The sequence below is a fragment of the Rattus norvegicus genome, chromosome 5 (genome assembly GCF_036323735.1).
Source record: "Rattus norvegicus strain BN/NHsdMcwi chromosome 5, GRCr8, whole genome shotgun sequence".
NCBI classification, from domain to species: domain Eukaryota; kingdom Metazoa; phylum Chordata; class Mammalia; order Rodentia; family Muridae; genus Rattus; species Rattus norvegicus.
This window is the reverse complement of record NC_086023.1, coordinates 146,842,109-146,856,999: the sequence shown is the minus strand read 5'-3', so window position 1 is coordinate 146,856,999 and position 14,891 is coordinate 146,842,109. Positions and strand designations below refer to the sequence as shown.

Here is a 14,891-nt window from a genome sequence, read left to right as displayed (position 1 = left end):
GGTAGCCAAGGGTGACGGCTCCCTTTGCCGGACCCGTAGGTTGGTGGGGATCAAGGCTAGGAAGAGTGATGAGGTGGGGGGTGCTGTTTACTCGGCTGTCTGCGGTCTGAGTCTGCAGCCACGCTTTTGTCCGGCGGCTTTGTGGCTGCCTTTGTCTGAGTGCTGCGCCTGTGATCTGGGAGGATGGACCTGGGTGTCTCTGACCTTGGAGTCTGCTGTCCTAGGGTCAGACTGCCTTCCTGCTGGGATACCCACTGATTACTGGGTATAGTTCAGTTCAGAGAGAGGACAGCCGGCCCTCTCTGGAGTCATCTCTTCAGTGGGAGAATCTCTCAGAGCAGCAAGGAAAGCAGACCCTGGGAACCACATTTGGAGAGGGCAGTTTTGAAGGCAGAGACCAGGTGCACTCTTTTTCCTGGGAGCCTGACTTTTAGACTTAGATGGTGACTGTAGGAGCTATAGTTTCTTGCGTTCTTGGAGGGCAGGGGTCCCTTCTGGGAATGCAGAGTTTAGTCCTGGCTGTCTGAGCCATTTGCTGTGACTGTAGGAAAACATTTTCCACTTGAGCCTGTTTCTCCACTTGTAAAATCATGGGATGGAGGGGAAACACCCAAGACCTCCTGGGGCACCTCTTAGCTCTGCCTCGGTGGGATTCCTGTGGCTTCTGGAGGCTGGTCCTCTGGCACTGAAGCATACCGAGGAAAGATGGCAGGTGTCTGCATTGGAGACCCAGTTCCTGGGGCTTGGGGTGGGGGTTTTGTTACTGCTCCTCTTCAGGGTACTGCCAAGGTCACATGACCTTCCCAGCGCTTTTGCTTATGTTGTGGGATTCATTTGAAGAGGGGCTGGGACTGCAAAGTGCTGACACAGCCCCCATCCTCAGGATTAGATGACTAGCCCCTCTGTGGGCAGAGCCTGTAACAGGATCCTCTGTAATGGAGCCCTGGCTCTTCTGTACCTGGGGCCAGGCCAGGGCTTCCAGGAGAGGCCATACCTGGCCTGTTCCCCCAAGAGAGCCTAAGTTCCCTGTGGGAGTTGAGGGGCCTGATCCCTCTTCTCCCCTCCCCTGCGTATCCTTCTAGAGGGCAACCATATGAGTAAGTAGGTGTCCCTGGCCTATTCCTCCCTTAGGGTTTTCTGGGAATCTGATTGTGACTGACAGCTCTGTGGTTTTTCCATGGCATCTTCTTGGACTTGGGCCAAAGGGCTATTTGAAGAAGGTGGTTTGTTTTCCTTTAAAGTGAAGCTTCAGGTCTCGAGGCAAGGAATGTATTTGCTGTGGGCTCTGTGTGTATTCGGGGTGTCTGTGTGGAGTCTTGAGTGACCTGTGGTGCAGTTTTTATGTATATTTTGGGTGTATGTAGAAGGGTGTCAGGTGGATCTGTGGAAGCTGGTGGAGCCACGTTTGCTGGTTTATACTTGGGTATTGTTTGTATGTATACACTGCTGAAACCTGTAAATGTTGTGTGGATGTAAAGGGACCCGTGTATAGACGTTGTGTGGTCTCACTGTGTGATGGGATTACTCAGATATGTGTACCCTCAGGTGTAGTTAGTGTGTGCACCTGGGGTAAATGTGTGTCTAGGCAGGGGTAGACATCAAAGGAATGTGCTCTCTCTGCATGCCTTCGTCGCTGTGCTTGTGAATCTCAGCACCCACAAGCCTCTGGGGCTCCCTCCCTTCTCCATCCTATCAGGTTCTGCCAAGGCCGAGAGTGACAACCGTCAGGGCGCAGGGCCCAGCCAGGGGCCAGGATCTGTAGGAGATGAACACCAGGACAACGTGTTCTTCCCCAGTGGGAGACCTCCTCATCTGGAAGAGCTGCACACGCAGGCCCAGGAGGGGCTCCGCTCCCTACAGCAGCAAGGTAAGTCCTGCCCCGTTTGAGTGCTATTCTCAGGTTCTGGGTCAGGGGCCTAGGCCAACAGACCCTTCTGGTGTCTTCCAGAAAGACAGAAACTGAGCAAGGGTGGCTGGGACCATGGAGACACCCAGAGCATCCAGGTGAGCCCTGTGCCCAGCTTCGCCCTGCTCTTCCCTCTGGCTTAGCCTCTGGCATGCATGGCTTTGGGCCTTTCTGGACTAGTTTCTTCTGTATGTTGAAGAGGTAGATGAAATGACTTCTGACTGCCAGTTCAGGCTTGCTCCACCTGGTACCTGCTCAGTGCTGGCTGATGCTGGGGGAATCCAGTGGGAGCCTAGGACAGCCCATCCCAGCTACTCTTATTCCCCCAACAGTCTTCCCGGATGGGGCCGGATGAAGACACCATCTCCTTCTGCAGTCAGAAGTCATACATGACGGAGAGCTCCACGGCGGAAGATGCGCTCTCCATTCGCTCGGAGATGATCCAGCGCAGAGGTGTGTCGTCGTCTGCTGGGATTCCTAGGCAGGGGAGAGAGAGGACAGGCACCACCACATCGCTTTATGTCCTAGTACCCTTGGCTTCCCCTTTTCCTCCTAATCCCAGGCTTCGTGATTCAGTGAAGTTAGGAGACAGGACCTTTATCCTCTTGGAGGATACTGACCCAAAGCAGGCTGGTGAAAGGTCTGGGAACCCTGATTTGTGGAAACTTAGCTGCAGCCTGACCAGGAATATAAACCCTCCATGTCTTCGAACATCTGACTGACATTCTATAAAGTGACTGACTTTCGATTTAGCTCATGTTTGCCCTTTCATGGAGTCCTGTCTCCATGTCCCTGTGTGGTGGTACACACCCGTAATCCTAGTGCTCGGGAAACAGAGTTAGGAGGATCAAAGTCTTCCTCAGCTACGTAGTGAGCTAGAGGCTGACCTGGAGTGTGTGATGTCCCTATCTCAGAACAAACCAAGAGCCAAAGGATTGGCTAGGGGCTGCCTCGGAGAGCCTATGGCTGGGGACCGCCTCGGAGAGCCTGTGGAAGGCGCGTGTAGCCCTTGCTTGCTCCAAGAAAGTCAAGATATTAACATTTACCTCATTGGAAGGAGGATCAACCATTTAACATGATATTACTTGTTTACTGAGTATAAGAACTGTTCGCTGCATGGAAAGGCCGTTGTTGAATTAGCAAGGAGATTTTCAGAAGTCCTAAAGCACGCTTACTTTATGAGTGCGGAGCCATGTCTGTAGAGTGCTCCGAAGTCCTCTGCTCTAACGGATTTTTCTCCCCTCCCTGGATTGGCTCTTTAGGCTCCACCTTCAGACCCCATGACTCATTTCCCAAATCTGGAAGGTCAGGCCGGCGGCGGAGGGAGCGGAGGAGCACGGTGCTGGGACTGCCTCAGCATGTGCAGAAGGAGCTGGGTGAGCCTTTGTTAGTGGGCAGTGGTGGTGGACAACAGGGAGCCTGGCCAGCCCCTTTTCTGACCCCATCTCCTTGTCTATTTCAGGCCTTCGGAACAACCGCGAGGCTCCGGGCACTCCACAGCCTCCCGGGTCACGGGACGCTGTCCGAATTCCCACAGTGGATGGTCGCCCAGCGGGCCTGGCCTTAGGGACAGGGGTCCGGGTGTCCCTGCAGGCTCTGGAGGCAGAAGCAGAGGCTGGCACCGATACAGAGGCTATCATCCAGCGCCACATCGACCGTGTTTACCGTGATGACACGCTTGTTGGCCGATCCACGGGAGCGCGGCCACCACCCTTGACAAGGCCTGTGTCTCTCGCAGTGCCTGGGCTGACAGGAGGAGCAGGATCTCCAGAGCCACTGAGCCCAGCCATGTCCATCTCACCCCAGGCCACCTACTTGTCGAAGCTGATCCCGCATGCTGTGCTGCCGCCCACAGTGGACGTGGTGGCCCTGGGCCGCAGCAGCCTGCGCACTCTGAGCCGATGCAGCCTGCTCTCTGCTAGCCCAGCCTCAGTTCGCTCACTGGGCCGCTTCTCCTCAGCTTCCAGTCCAAGGCCCCGCAGCCGCAATGCTTCCTCGTCCAGTGACAACTGGAGCCACTCTCAGTCCTCCGAGACCATTGTGTCTGATGGGTCCACTCTGTCCTCTAAGGGGGGCTCTGAGGGCCAGCCAGAGGGCTCTGTAGCTAGCAATAGTGTGGTACCCCCTCCTCCAGGGGGTAGTGGGAGAGGCTCCCCCAGCGGGGGTAGCACTGCTGAGGTCTCAGACACAGCCAGCATCCGAAGCAGTGGGCAGTTGTCCGGCAGGAGTGTGTCCCTGCGTAAGATGAAACGGCCTCCCCCGCCTCCGCGCCGGACCTACTCCCTCCATCAGCGGGGCTCAGCGGTCCCTGATGGGCCCTTAGGGTTGCCCCCTAAACCTGAGCGGAAGCAGCAGCCACAGCTGCCTCGCCCACCCACCACTGGTGGGTCTTCAGGGGTGGGGGCAGTGTCTTGTCCACCCAGCTCAGGGGGCACCTGGGGCTCTGGCTTGTCCCCAGGTGGCTCCAGGCGTCCCCCACGTTCCCCAGAACGGACACTTTCGCCTTCAAGTGGATACTCAAGCCAAAGTGGTACCCCAACTCTCCCTCCCAAGGGTCTGGCAGTTGCCCCTGCTTCCCCAGGCAAGGCTCAGCCCCCCAAACCAGATCGAGTGACATCCCTTCGATCTCCTGGGGCCTCTGTATCCTCTTCCCTCACATCTCTGTGTTCCTCTTCTTCAGACCCTACTCCTTTAGACCGCTCTGGCCCACAGGCGTCCAACCCCTTGAGTGACAGGTTCGTCATACCTCCTCATCCTAAGGTGCCTGCTCCTTTCTCCCCACCACCTTCCAAGTCCAAGAGCTCTAACCAAGCTGCTCCTGCTCTGGCTGCCCCTGCTGTGGTTCCTGGGCCAGTTTCCACCGCCGACATCAGTCCCGCATCCCCTTCCATGCCTCAGACAACCTTGACTCCAGCCCAGGAATCTCCTATTGCCTCCAAAGACCAGTCACCCCCACCCTCCCCACCCCCATCTTATCATCCACCCCCACCACCTACTAAGAAGCCAGAGGTGCTTGAGGAGGTCCCACCTCCTCCAGAAACTGTCGAGATCCTTCCAGATCCGAGCTGGCCACCCCCACCCCCACCTGCACCGGAGGAACAGGACCTGTCGATGGCTGACTTTCCCCCGCCTGAGGAGGTCTTCTTCTCTGCAGGCCCTGAGCTTGGTCCCCTGGAGCCCTGTAGCTCAGAGGCTGCCATCCCCTCAGCAGCTAGCTTGTCCCAGACCCCTCCTCCAGCTCCCCCAGTTCCCCCTCCAGCTAGTTCTGTGTCGGAACCTCTGGCCAAGCTCCCTCAGAAGGACTCGGCAAGCTGCAAGAACAGTGGGACTCCCAGGGAGGATGCTGGCACACCTCTGGTCACACCCTCGCTCCTGCAGATGGTCCGGCTTCGCTCTGTGGGTGCCTCCACAGGGGCTCCGAATCCTCCTCCAGGTTCATCAGCCCCTCAGAAGCCTCTTCGAAGAGCCCTGTCTGGCCGGGCCAGCCCAGTGCCTGCTGCCTCCTCTGGGCTCCATGCTGCCGTCCGACTCAAGGCCTCCAGCCTGGCTGCCAGTGAGAGCCCTGGAAATGCTCTGCCCACTGGAGCACCAGAGACAGAGCCACGGTCCCCACAGTCTCCTGCCTCGAAGGCCAGCTTTATCTTTTCCAAGGGCACCAAAAAACTGCAGCTTGAGAGACCCGTGTCCCCCGAGGCCCAGGCCGACCTCCAGCGGAATCTGGTGGCTGAACTTCGGAGCATTTCAGAGCAGCGGCCTTCCCAGACCCAGAAGAAGCCTTCCAAGGCTCCCCCACCTGTGGCTCGAAAACCCTCTGTGGGAGTCCCTCTTTCCCCCAGTTTGCCCAGGGCGGAGTCTCTTGATGCTCCATCCACCAATGGGCTCCCTCACGCTGAGGACAGGACTAAGGGGGAGCTGACAGAGAATGGAGGTGTGCAGCTGGCTGCTACAGAGAAGATGGGCCCCCATGGTTCAGGTACTGTAGGCACTGGTGCAAAGTCCGTTCTCTGAGGGCCCACCATAGGCGGGCATGTTCTTGGATGTTTAAAAAGGTTCTGGTTTTGAGCTATCTGGTGGACTGTCTTCAAACTACTGATAGAAATCTGAGCCCAGAGGGACAGACGGACAGATGGACACACTCTGGCAGCTGCCCCGAGTATATTCCAGTTTTGTCACATCTCCCGTCTCAGGATAAACATGGGGCATAGACACCCATGTTACTGTCTGTCTATAAAGTGTCTAGCCTTTCAGAGAAGTGATGGGATACGGAAAGGCTGGGTGGAGTGGGTTTTGGGTTTTTTGTCAGAACCAAGCTAGGAGGCTTGCTGAATGTCCTTTTCCTTACAGATCCACAGAAGAAACTGGTGTGACCATCATCGCTCAACTGGCACTGCTGATCCATCCCAGGGATTCAGTCTCTCAGGGACCCGAGCAGCTCCAAGGAAGAGAGGATCTGGCAGACACAACCTAAGACAGGATGCCTGCGGCCTTAATCTCCACAGCCTGCCATGTTTATGCAAGCCTGGTGTTGCCCATCCTCCAAGTTACCCCTCCCTTCATGCCTTTTCCTGAAAGGATTCACCTCCAGCAGCCCTTCAGCCCTTGGCCTTAGCCTCCTCTTGAAGAAAGTACCTGGGGGAGTGGGTGGCTGTGCCCCACCCCCCACCCCAGCCTCAAGGCCACAGAGGTGGGAGGAAACAGAATACGTTTTTCTTTTGTTTCATGTCTGGAATCATGTTTATTATAGTCCAGAATCAAAGCACTTTGCAAAGTGGCTGCATGTCCATCCTCTAGGGCTCATGAAATCCTATTCCAAGAGCCTGTTTACATGGTGGCGGCTTCAGTCCTTGGTAGCCAGCCCCCAGCTGGGACCAGTCTGTTCACTCTGCCAATCCAGCCCACTCCTTTCCTTAATTCTTGGAGGTGGGCAAGTCTCTCATCCCCACAGGCTTCCCAGGCTGCTGGCAGGAGTGGGTCTGTGGAATTCCAAAGCACAAAAGGTACTGTCGAGGCTATCCTTCCTGTGCCTCAACTTACCACCAACCACTCTCCTGCCTTCCAGGTCCATCAGGTGCTCCTTGTAAGGGGACTCATGGGTGAGGAGAGAAAAGCCAGAGGGGGCCTGTGGGCACTGCACTCAAAGACCAAAAACCAGACTAGAGTAGGGAGCCATCTGGGATCTTGGCACGCTGGCACCTGTCCTGTGACACTTGATTGTGCTTGGGTGGATGGGCACGGCTTCAGAGACAGGAGCTCATGGGATGTGTCCGTTTCAGATTGGCAGGAGACATTGCCAAGGTGTGGGGAGAGCCTGGCAGGGACTTACCGGGCAGTGGGCCCAGGCCTATTCCTCAGATTCTTTCCCTGACCTGTCTTCACTCTTTGGTGCATGTCCTTTCTGAAGCTACCTTTCTGCCAGGTGGAGGGAGCTGAGGCTTTGTGGCCAGGATGGGAAGCCAAAGGCTTAGGCTAGCCCAGGTTCGTCTCTAGAAGAGGGGATAAGTGGTGATTCTTCGAGTGTGGCTACCCCCCATAGCAGCCTCTGCTGTACTAATCTCTCTTCCTGGAATCTCATGGCTTGGTTTCAGCTTGTACCACCCTGAGGTAAGCTGGAGTCTCTGTAGCCTCCAACTGTGCCTCCTTCAGGGCCACCCCTTGAATCTTCTCAACAGGAGCCTGAGCCTGGCAAGAGACCTTGCCATTAGCTTCTCTACTACCAAGAAGAGAGCGACATGCTCTCACTATTGACTTTGCTGTCAAGAACTGGGGAGGCAGGGTAGAGTCCAGGCTCCCTACGCCCTCTTGTTAGGGCTGCTTGTTTGTTGCCCTGTCTTTCCTTGTCCAGTGTGTGATGGGGAGCTGCTGCTGGGTGGACATTACTGGGAGGAAGGACAATCAAAGTAAGCACTGTTCTGCCCCGGGATCCAGGACTGTCAGGACCCCACGGAACCAGGCCCTGGCAGTAGTCTGGGAGCTGTCAGGGTGGGGAAGTAGCTGCCTTGTCTTTCCTCCTCCCGGGTCACAGGAGCTCTTGCCCTGCCTTGGGATCTTCTGTTTCCCCACTGGGTGGGCCAGAGTACAAAGAAGGAAGGAGAGTCTAAGGGACAATCTCTTTGTCCTGTGGGGTAAATGAGCTTGACCTTGTGCAAATGGAGAGACCAAAAGCCTCTGATTTTTAATTTGCATAAAAATGTTAGAAGAGAGAAATATATATATATTTCCTTACTTTTGAGTCTTTGATATGTCTATATAAACAATCCTTTCCCTATTCCTTCTCCTCTGAAGCTTGAGTGAGACACATGACAAAGCTGTGTTTCATTAAAAGGTATTAATTAAATGATTGAAACTTGGCTGTGACTGCTGTTTTCCAGACATCGGCAGCAGGTGATACTTGGTAATCTGCAGTACCAAGGTCTGAGGAATGCACACCTCATGACCCTAACACCCAGGCTAATGAACTACAAAAGGACCGGGCTGTGGTAGACAAGCTAGTGCTCTGGCCCACACAAGAATTGGTGTCCGTCCTGCTGCAAGCTCTGACCCACAAGACCTTTCAGTACTGACCAAGGGGACACTCAGGATGCCTGTTACTTGTCCCTGCCTATCCCATCCCATCATATGGCTGTAGTCAGTGATCCCAGGTAAGGTGAGCGTAGCGGCTGCCCTGTACTCACGCTGGCCCCCGAGATGCTGCAAGTCACGAGAATCCGTCCAGAAAGCCTTGTTCACACACTTTATTTGGATTTGACAGTGGTGGTGAGAGATTTGATTGAGATGCCTTATGGAGTAGTCGCATTCTGAATAAAGCACCACACTGTGTCAGTCCGTTCCCACACTGCTGCTAACACAGCTGGTTTGCTTAGGGAGTGCCCAACTTAGCCAGATCAAGGGAACCCCAAGAGAGCAGGGGCAAATCCTGCCTCTGGTGCCAAGCCTCAGGGCAGGCAATCCTGGAGAACACTGCCAGCCTTGGGAAGCTTGGGAGACCTCTAGGCTGTTTTCCCTTCTTTTCAAATCCCACAATTTCCTGACGGGGAGAAGCTGTAATTAGCCCAGACCAGGCAACAGATCTCAGCTAGAGGTACAGCTGCAGGGAAAACCCCATGGAATCTTGGGAACCAGTGTTTTTCCAATTACAAGGACCGAGGAATAAACTTTTTCTGTGGGTTCTATTGAAACCAGATTTCTCAAGTCAGCTGCCAAGGGAAGAAGGTAGAGCTGTTTGCTGCAAGGCAAGATCCTTAGCCCAGGCACTCCGTCTCCTTTCAGCCAGGCGGGATGAGCCCACATGGTAGGAAGGTGAGCTGTCCCTTTCCAAGTCCTGCGTCTAGTCAGCAGTCCAGACCGGTGCTTCAGTGTCCTGAGATGGGAGCGGGTGAGAGGTGGAACGACCGGCAGACAGGATGGTGGGAGCAGCCGAGCGGCTAGCTGATGTTGCCCCCTTTTAGTGATTTACAGGAGACAAAGCCCAGCTTGGTCATGAAGTTGGTTTGCTTCCACTGTGCGACGCAGTCATCAGAAATCTTAAAGTCGGCCTGAACAAGACAGACAAATAAGTAGAAGTCACGATGGAGTGACACAACATTCTCACATCATAAGCATAAGCTGGCCCAACTTCCATTTTGATTTTGAGACGGTCTCCCTGAGTAGGCTGTCCTGTGTACCAGGTTGGTCCCAGAGCTCACAGAGCTCGGCCTGCCCCATGCTTCTGAGAGCTGGGGTTAAAGGTGTGCACCATCACACCTGGGCCCAACTTCCAGCAGAGCTCCCTAAGGCTTCTGTGTGCTTCTCTTCCAATAAGCACTTGTTCATGCGTGAGTCAGGACAAAGGCCTCTGGACTGCCGGTACCCACTGCGGCACCGGTGTGTGTACTGTGATTCTACAGAGCAAACCTAGAGTCTTGCTTGATGCCTATGCTGAGTGTGCGCTACCCCCAGGCCGGCTGCAGCAGGCTAACAGTGAGTGCAGCACACTATGGAGTGCAGTACACTATGGACATGATCCCTCCTGCTACTTAACACGGGGAGGCGTCTTCAGGCATAAGAAGCAGATGAACGTGAATGCCCCTCTATCCAGCAAAGACCTGAAGGAAACAACCGAGGGTTATTTTAGCGGTTTTGGGGCAGGGTCACTGTGTTGTCCTGGCTGGCCTGGACCTCCTTGTGTAAGCCAGACTGGCATGAACTGGGGGCTGCCCTCCTACCTGTGTCTTAAGCACTGGAGTTACAGTGTGGGCACCAACACACCCAGCAGGACCATGGCTCGTCTTTCCACTTTTGGTCCTGTATTTAAGACAGCTTCTACGGTGGAGAGAGCTGATGTGCTACACGGATGCAGTCTAGGTATGCAGGACAGGGCCTGACACATTCTGGGCTTGATGCTGAGAAGAAGCAATGGGAAGGTGAGCCAGGACCACGGGGCAGCTGCTGCCCACGGGTGAGCGCTCTGCTTCCTTTCCTTCATTTACATGCTGTGGGATAGAGGGTCAGACCCTTTGCCACAGCTGCCCTGGGCTCCATGATTTCTGGTGACCCTGACTGTCTCAGGAGGCGTCTTGCCAGGTAAGATGTGGATAAGCTCCCATCTGCTCTCAGACTGGGTCAATGGACAAGGAAGGGCTTCATGTCAGTGCTCTGCATATGTAAGGTCCTTTCCTCAGCCTAAGCTCCTCACACTCACTGAACGAGGACAGGGACTCAGATGCAGGAAGTCTTGACTGAGAAAGAGGCAGCGGCTGATTCAGTCGTACACTGGGGTAGCCTGGGCAAGGAGGAACAGCACACTGGGGCAGCCTGGGCAATGGGGGACTGCAGTGGGTTGATAGGATGCTGCTTGTAGCCTATGGCTAAAACTGGTTTCTCAAGGTGTGGGTTGCTCTTGAGCAGATGCTCACACACTCAAGTGATGCCATGTGAACCTTCTCCTCAGTTTGACTGTGACTGCCTGTGATCGGGCACTGGAGGAGTAAGGTGGGACTGGAGGTTTGAGAAGAGGTTGCAGGGAGGGGGAAGAGGAGGGTAGATGAAGGAGGAGGCCACCATGGACCAGAACCTCGTGGCTGGGAGGAATAGGCTCAACCTAGGCATCTGGCTTATAAATGAAGCATCTAGATTGTGTCTTTTACACCGCCTTACTAGGGCGTTATTTCCAACAACAGAGGGCAACAGCGCTTTACCTGCAGCTTCTCAAAGACTTTCTTCTTGGGCTTGAGCTCCTCGTCAGGTTGGCCCTTCTCATAGCCCTGTACAAATACCCGTTCACCAGGGGCAGAGCCTGCAGGAGGGTCCAGAGGTTCCACCTGGCGGCTTACCCCTTCTCTGGAAAGACAAGAGAAGAGAAGGCAAGGCGGTGGATTTCCAACAGCTGTGGACGGGACAGTGAGCTGGGACCTATAGGGATTTAGGACGCCCTCAGCGCTGTGGCCCAAGGTCCATGTCACCTTTGCACATCTCTGAGCATTTAAGCCAGGACCATATTAAATTCCTTTTCCTGGGAAGTTACATCTGAGTCTCCAGCAAGGGCTGTCCACAGTTACAGCATGTCTGCATCCTGGTTCCACCTCTTCCTAGTAGTGGGACACCTTCAGTTATGCTTGTCTGTTTGGAGAGTCTCATGTAGCCCAGGCTATTCCTGAACTTGTTATGTAGTTACACTGATTCTCAGGCTGCTTCTAACTCGGCGCTGGACTGAGGGTGTGGGTCAGCGTGCTTACATTCATGAGGTGCTAGAGATCAAACCAACCCCTGCCTCGTGCCATCCAAGCCTGAGCCCCACCAACTGAGCTGTGTCCGACCCTCCCCCTTTTTCTTGGTGAGACAGGCTCTCACTGTGTGGCTCAGCCTGGGCTGGACCTGGAGATGCAAGCCTGGCTTATTAAAGAAGCCCCTCCCCTCCCCTCCCCTTTGTCTCCCAAGTGTCATGAGTGAGGTGGGTGCTGTCGGGCCCAGCATCCACTAAGTTTTATTTTATTCTTTTTTTTTTTTTTGGTTCTTTTTTTCGGAGCTGGGGACCGAACCCAGGGCCTTGTGCTTCCTAGGTAAGCGCTCTACCACTGAGCTAAATCCCCAGCCCCAATTTTTATTCTTAATTATTTAATTAACCCCCTCCCCTCCAACCCCAAACAGGACTTCTCTGTGTTGCCCTGGCTCTCCTGTGGACCAGAGATCTCCTGCCCCTGCTTCTAAGTGCTGGGATTAAAGGCGTGCACGGCCAGTGCCCGGCAATTTGTCTTTTTTTAAGGCAGGGTCTTACTATGTAGCTCTGGAACTCACTATGTAGACCAGACCTGCCTCTGCCTCCCAAGAGCCACCACACCTGACTACCATCTACTTTATTTTCACAGTGTATCTGGATGCAAGATGTCTCATCTGCAGACTTGCACAGCAACCCTTTTATGCCTCATCTTTTAGCATCAACAATGAAGGGAGCAGTTTTCTTAAGGCTTGCACACAGCATAGAAAGGCATCCTACAGGCCAATTCCTCAGTCTTTTTGCCCTGCCCTGGTCCTGGCCCACCAAATCGTCACTCACACAGAAGCACACAGTAGCATGCCCTGGGAGTCCACTCCTCTCATCTTCTGGGGTTTCAGGTTGCACAGCACCACCACCAGTCGGTCCTGTAGTTCTTCTTTGGGCACAAACTGCACGAGGCCGCTCACCACAGTCCTGGGTTCGGCTTCCCCCACATCAATCTTCTCCACATACAGGCTATCTGCATCTGGGTGCTGCCAGCAAGAGAGTCTAGTCAGACCCAGAGAGCTCCATGGCTGCAAGTGCTTGCTGCCAAGCCTGAGCACCAATCCCATATGGAAGGAGAGAAAATGAGTTCTCTAACCTCCACACATGTGGCAGGGGAGGTGACCACAGTAGAGTAGATTAAGTGCTTGGTGAGTCTGTCCCCAGAGGGACATCTGCTCTTCCCAAAGCTCCCCTGCACTGCCCTTTTTCATTTTTTGGGACAAGGCCTCACTATATAGCCAAGGCTGGCCTCCAATTTGTGAGGCCTCAGCTTCTGGAATTCTAGAATCGCAGGCATGTGCTTATCTTGATTGGCTCTGAGAACAAGCATTTTAGGGATGTTTACTTCTCAAGGGTCTAGATCTGAGAAAATAAACCTAGTGGCTTGTGAACGACCTCTTAACAGAGATTAAGAGTGGACTGTTGGTGACTGCAATTACATCCCAGGTACTACACCGAGGGGTTCCAGTGGCTGGGACTGAACTAAAGTTGGTCACGGTTGGGAAGCTTAGGTCCATAGAGTGTCAAGCAAATCAATGTCATGGGGGACAAAGACCCAGAACAATGGTTTCCAGCCAATGACTGATCACATGACCTGTCTACAAAAAAGGAAACCCCACTCCCACCCTCCACTGTCTAGGGAGATAAGTGGCCAACCTAAGATAAGGCCTAAAGCTAGTCCAGGCAAGCTGGTCCATCCAAGTTGAGTATTATCATCAAGCCATATTTGATGGCTAAGTTGTCCCTGTCTCCAGGTTCCTGGCTGTGCTGTTTGAGGCACAGAGGCTGCCTGCAATTAGACACCTGGGCTCTGACTTGAATATGAGCCCAGGGATGCTATCCCTGGTCTCCAGCTAGGTTTCCTACAGATGGAAACACACAAACCTAGCCCTCCTCTCCTCTTTGGGAAGTGGTGAGGAATGACTACCTTTTCCACGCTGAGGATTTTGCCCACACGGATGTCCAGCCGGGATGGGATGATCTCCTCTGGTTCTGAACTCTTGGCAGGGCCTTTGGCAGTAGGCTCTGAGAATGAGAAGAAGTCCTTGGAGTCAGGACTCTCCCCTCCCCAGTCCCAGTGGCAGGTCAGAACTGATAGCACCAGAGGAGGGTTCTGAAAGAGGCAGCATTTAGGAGGGAACCCCAGAAGCTATCCACTGAGTCATACTTAACACAGACTCAAACCCTGCAGAAGGGATTCCACTTCCCTCCATGCCTTTTCTCCATTGTTAGGTGGGACGGCAGGGCCTGTAGTAGTCTGGCCACCTTTGGGTATTTCTATTCATAAAATCCATGGTAAATTTGCTGAGTCTCTTCTGGGAGGGTCATACAGACTATCTATGGCAGTATCTAAGCATCATGGGCAACTGGATGGCTAACTCACGAGACAGCAGCAGAGATGGGAACCAGGAGGCGGTTAAGGTGAGCTTTCTAAAGAAGCCGAGCAGCTGTGAACAGACGGCCACTGTGAACACAGCTGCAGACAAGGTCGCTAAGCCCAAGGCAGGCTCCTAAGGCAGTGTTGGTGTACTAGCAGGTAACCGCCTCACGGTGTCAGTCAAAGCCTCAGGAGCTGCTCCCCGCTCCTTTCCCATGGACTTACTCTGCTTTGAAGGATCAGGGTAGGCAGCACTGGCCAGCTTCTTCAGGGCTGGGGTATTAAACTTTTCTCGAATGGGGTCCAGCAACTTGTTCAGGGCGACTTCAACAGAATTCTTTAGGTCTCCAGGGTGTACAACCTGCAGAAGTAAACAAGGCCTGGTGAGTAGAGTCTATTAAAAAGGTGATACGGCAAACAGAAGTACGTTCCCAGCAGCCCTGAGCCTCACAACACTCTTATGAGACAACGTAGGACAGAGAAGGGTAGCTGGTCTCAAAGGCAGGAAGGTCTCACTATTTAGCCTAGGTTACCCTCAAACACACAATCTTCCTGCTCAGCCATATGGAATGCTGGAATCACAAATGAGCACAGAGCCACATGACACGATGGTAATGGAGAGTGCTGGTGCCTGGTAGTGTGGCTGAGCCTCCCGCATTGGCAAGGCTGGTCTAGATGCTCCCAAGTATGGGCACCCATAGGATACAAGACAAATTCCACACAGGGCCTTGTATGAAATGCTACAGTCAAAGCACAGGCACACAAAGGCTGGAGAGACTGCTCAGTGGTTAAAAGAGCACTTGTTGCTCTTGCAAAAGACCCAGGTTCAATTCCCAGCCCTCCCATGGTGGATTACACCATCCATAACTCTG

General features: G+C 54.0%; 2 protein-coding genes across 4 annotated transcripts in view; one reads left to right on the top strand and one right to left on the bottom strand.

Moving 5' to 3' along the window:
• The window catches only part of Nhsl3 (NHS like 3), a 28,758-nt gene extending 20,505 nt beyond the window's left edge, over nt 1–8,253 (top strand). For all 3 annotated transcript variants that reach the window (NM_001415956.1, NM_001415958.1, NM_001134629.2), the window contains exons 2-7: nt 1,697–1,867; nt 1,949–2,004; nt 2,239–2,359; nt 3,169–3,282; nt 3,369–5,879; nt 6,251–8,253. In NM_001415956.1, coding sequence (NP_001402885.1) covers nt 1,697–1,867; nt 1,949–2,004; nt 2,239–2,359; nt 3,169–3,282; nt 3,369–5,879; nt 6,251–6,273 — 2,996 coding nt within the window. In that variant the 3' untranslated portion in view covers nt 6,274–8,253. The remainder of the gene's footprint in view (nt 1–1,696; nt 1,868–1,948; nt 2,005–2,238; nt 2,360–3,168; nt 3,283–3,368; nt 5,880–6,250) is intronic.
• Nucleotides 8,254–8,622: 369 nt separating this feature from the next.
• Nucleotides 8,623–14,891, bottom strand: part of Yars1 (tyrosyl-tRNA synthetase 1) — a 28,215-nt gene continuing 21,946 nt past the window's right edge. Inside the window, exons 9-13 of the mRNA NM_001025696.1 lie at nt 14,245–14,380; nt 13,570–13,667; nt 12,435–12,628; nt 11,080–11,221; nt 8,623–9,438 (exon numbers count right to left, since the gene is read on the bottom strand). Coding sequence (NP_001020867.2) covers nt 9,328–9,438; nt 11,080–11,221; nt 12,435–12,628; nt 13,570–13,667; nt 14,245–14,380 — 681 coding nt within the window. The 3' untranslated portion in view covers nt 8,623–9,327. The remainder of the gene's footprint in view (nt 9,439–11,079; nt 11,222–12,434; nt 12,629–13,569; nt 13,668–14,244; nt 14,381–14,891) is intronic.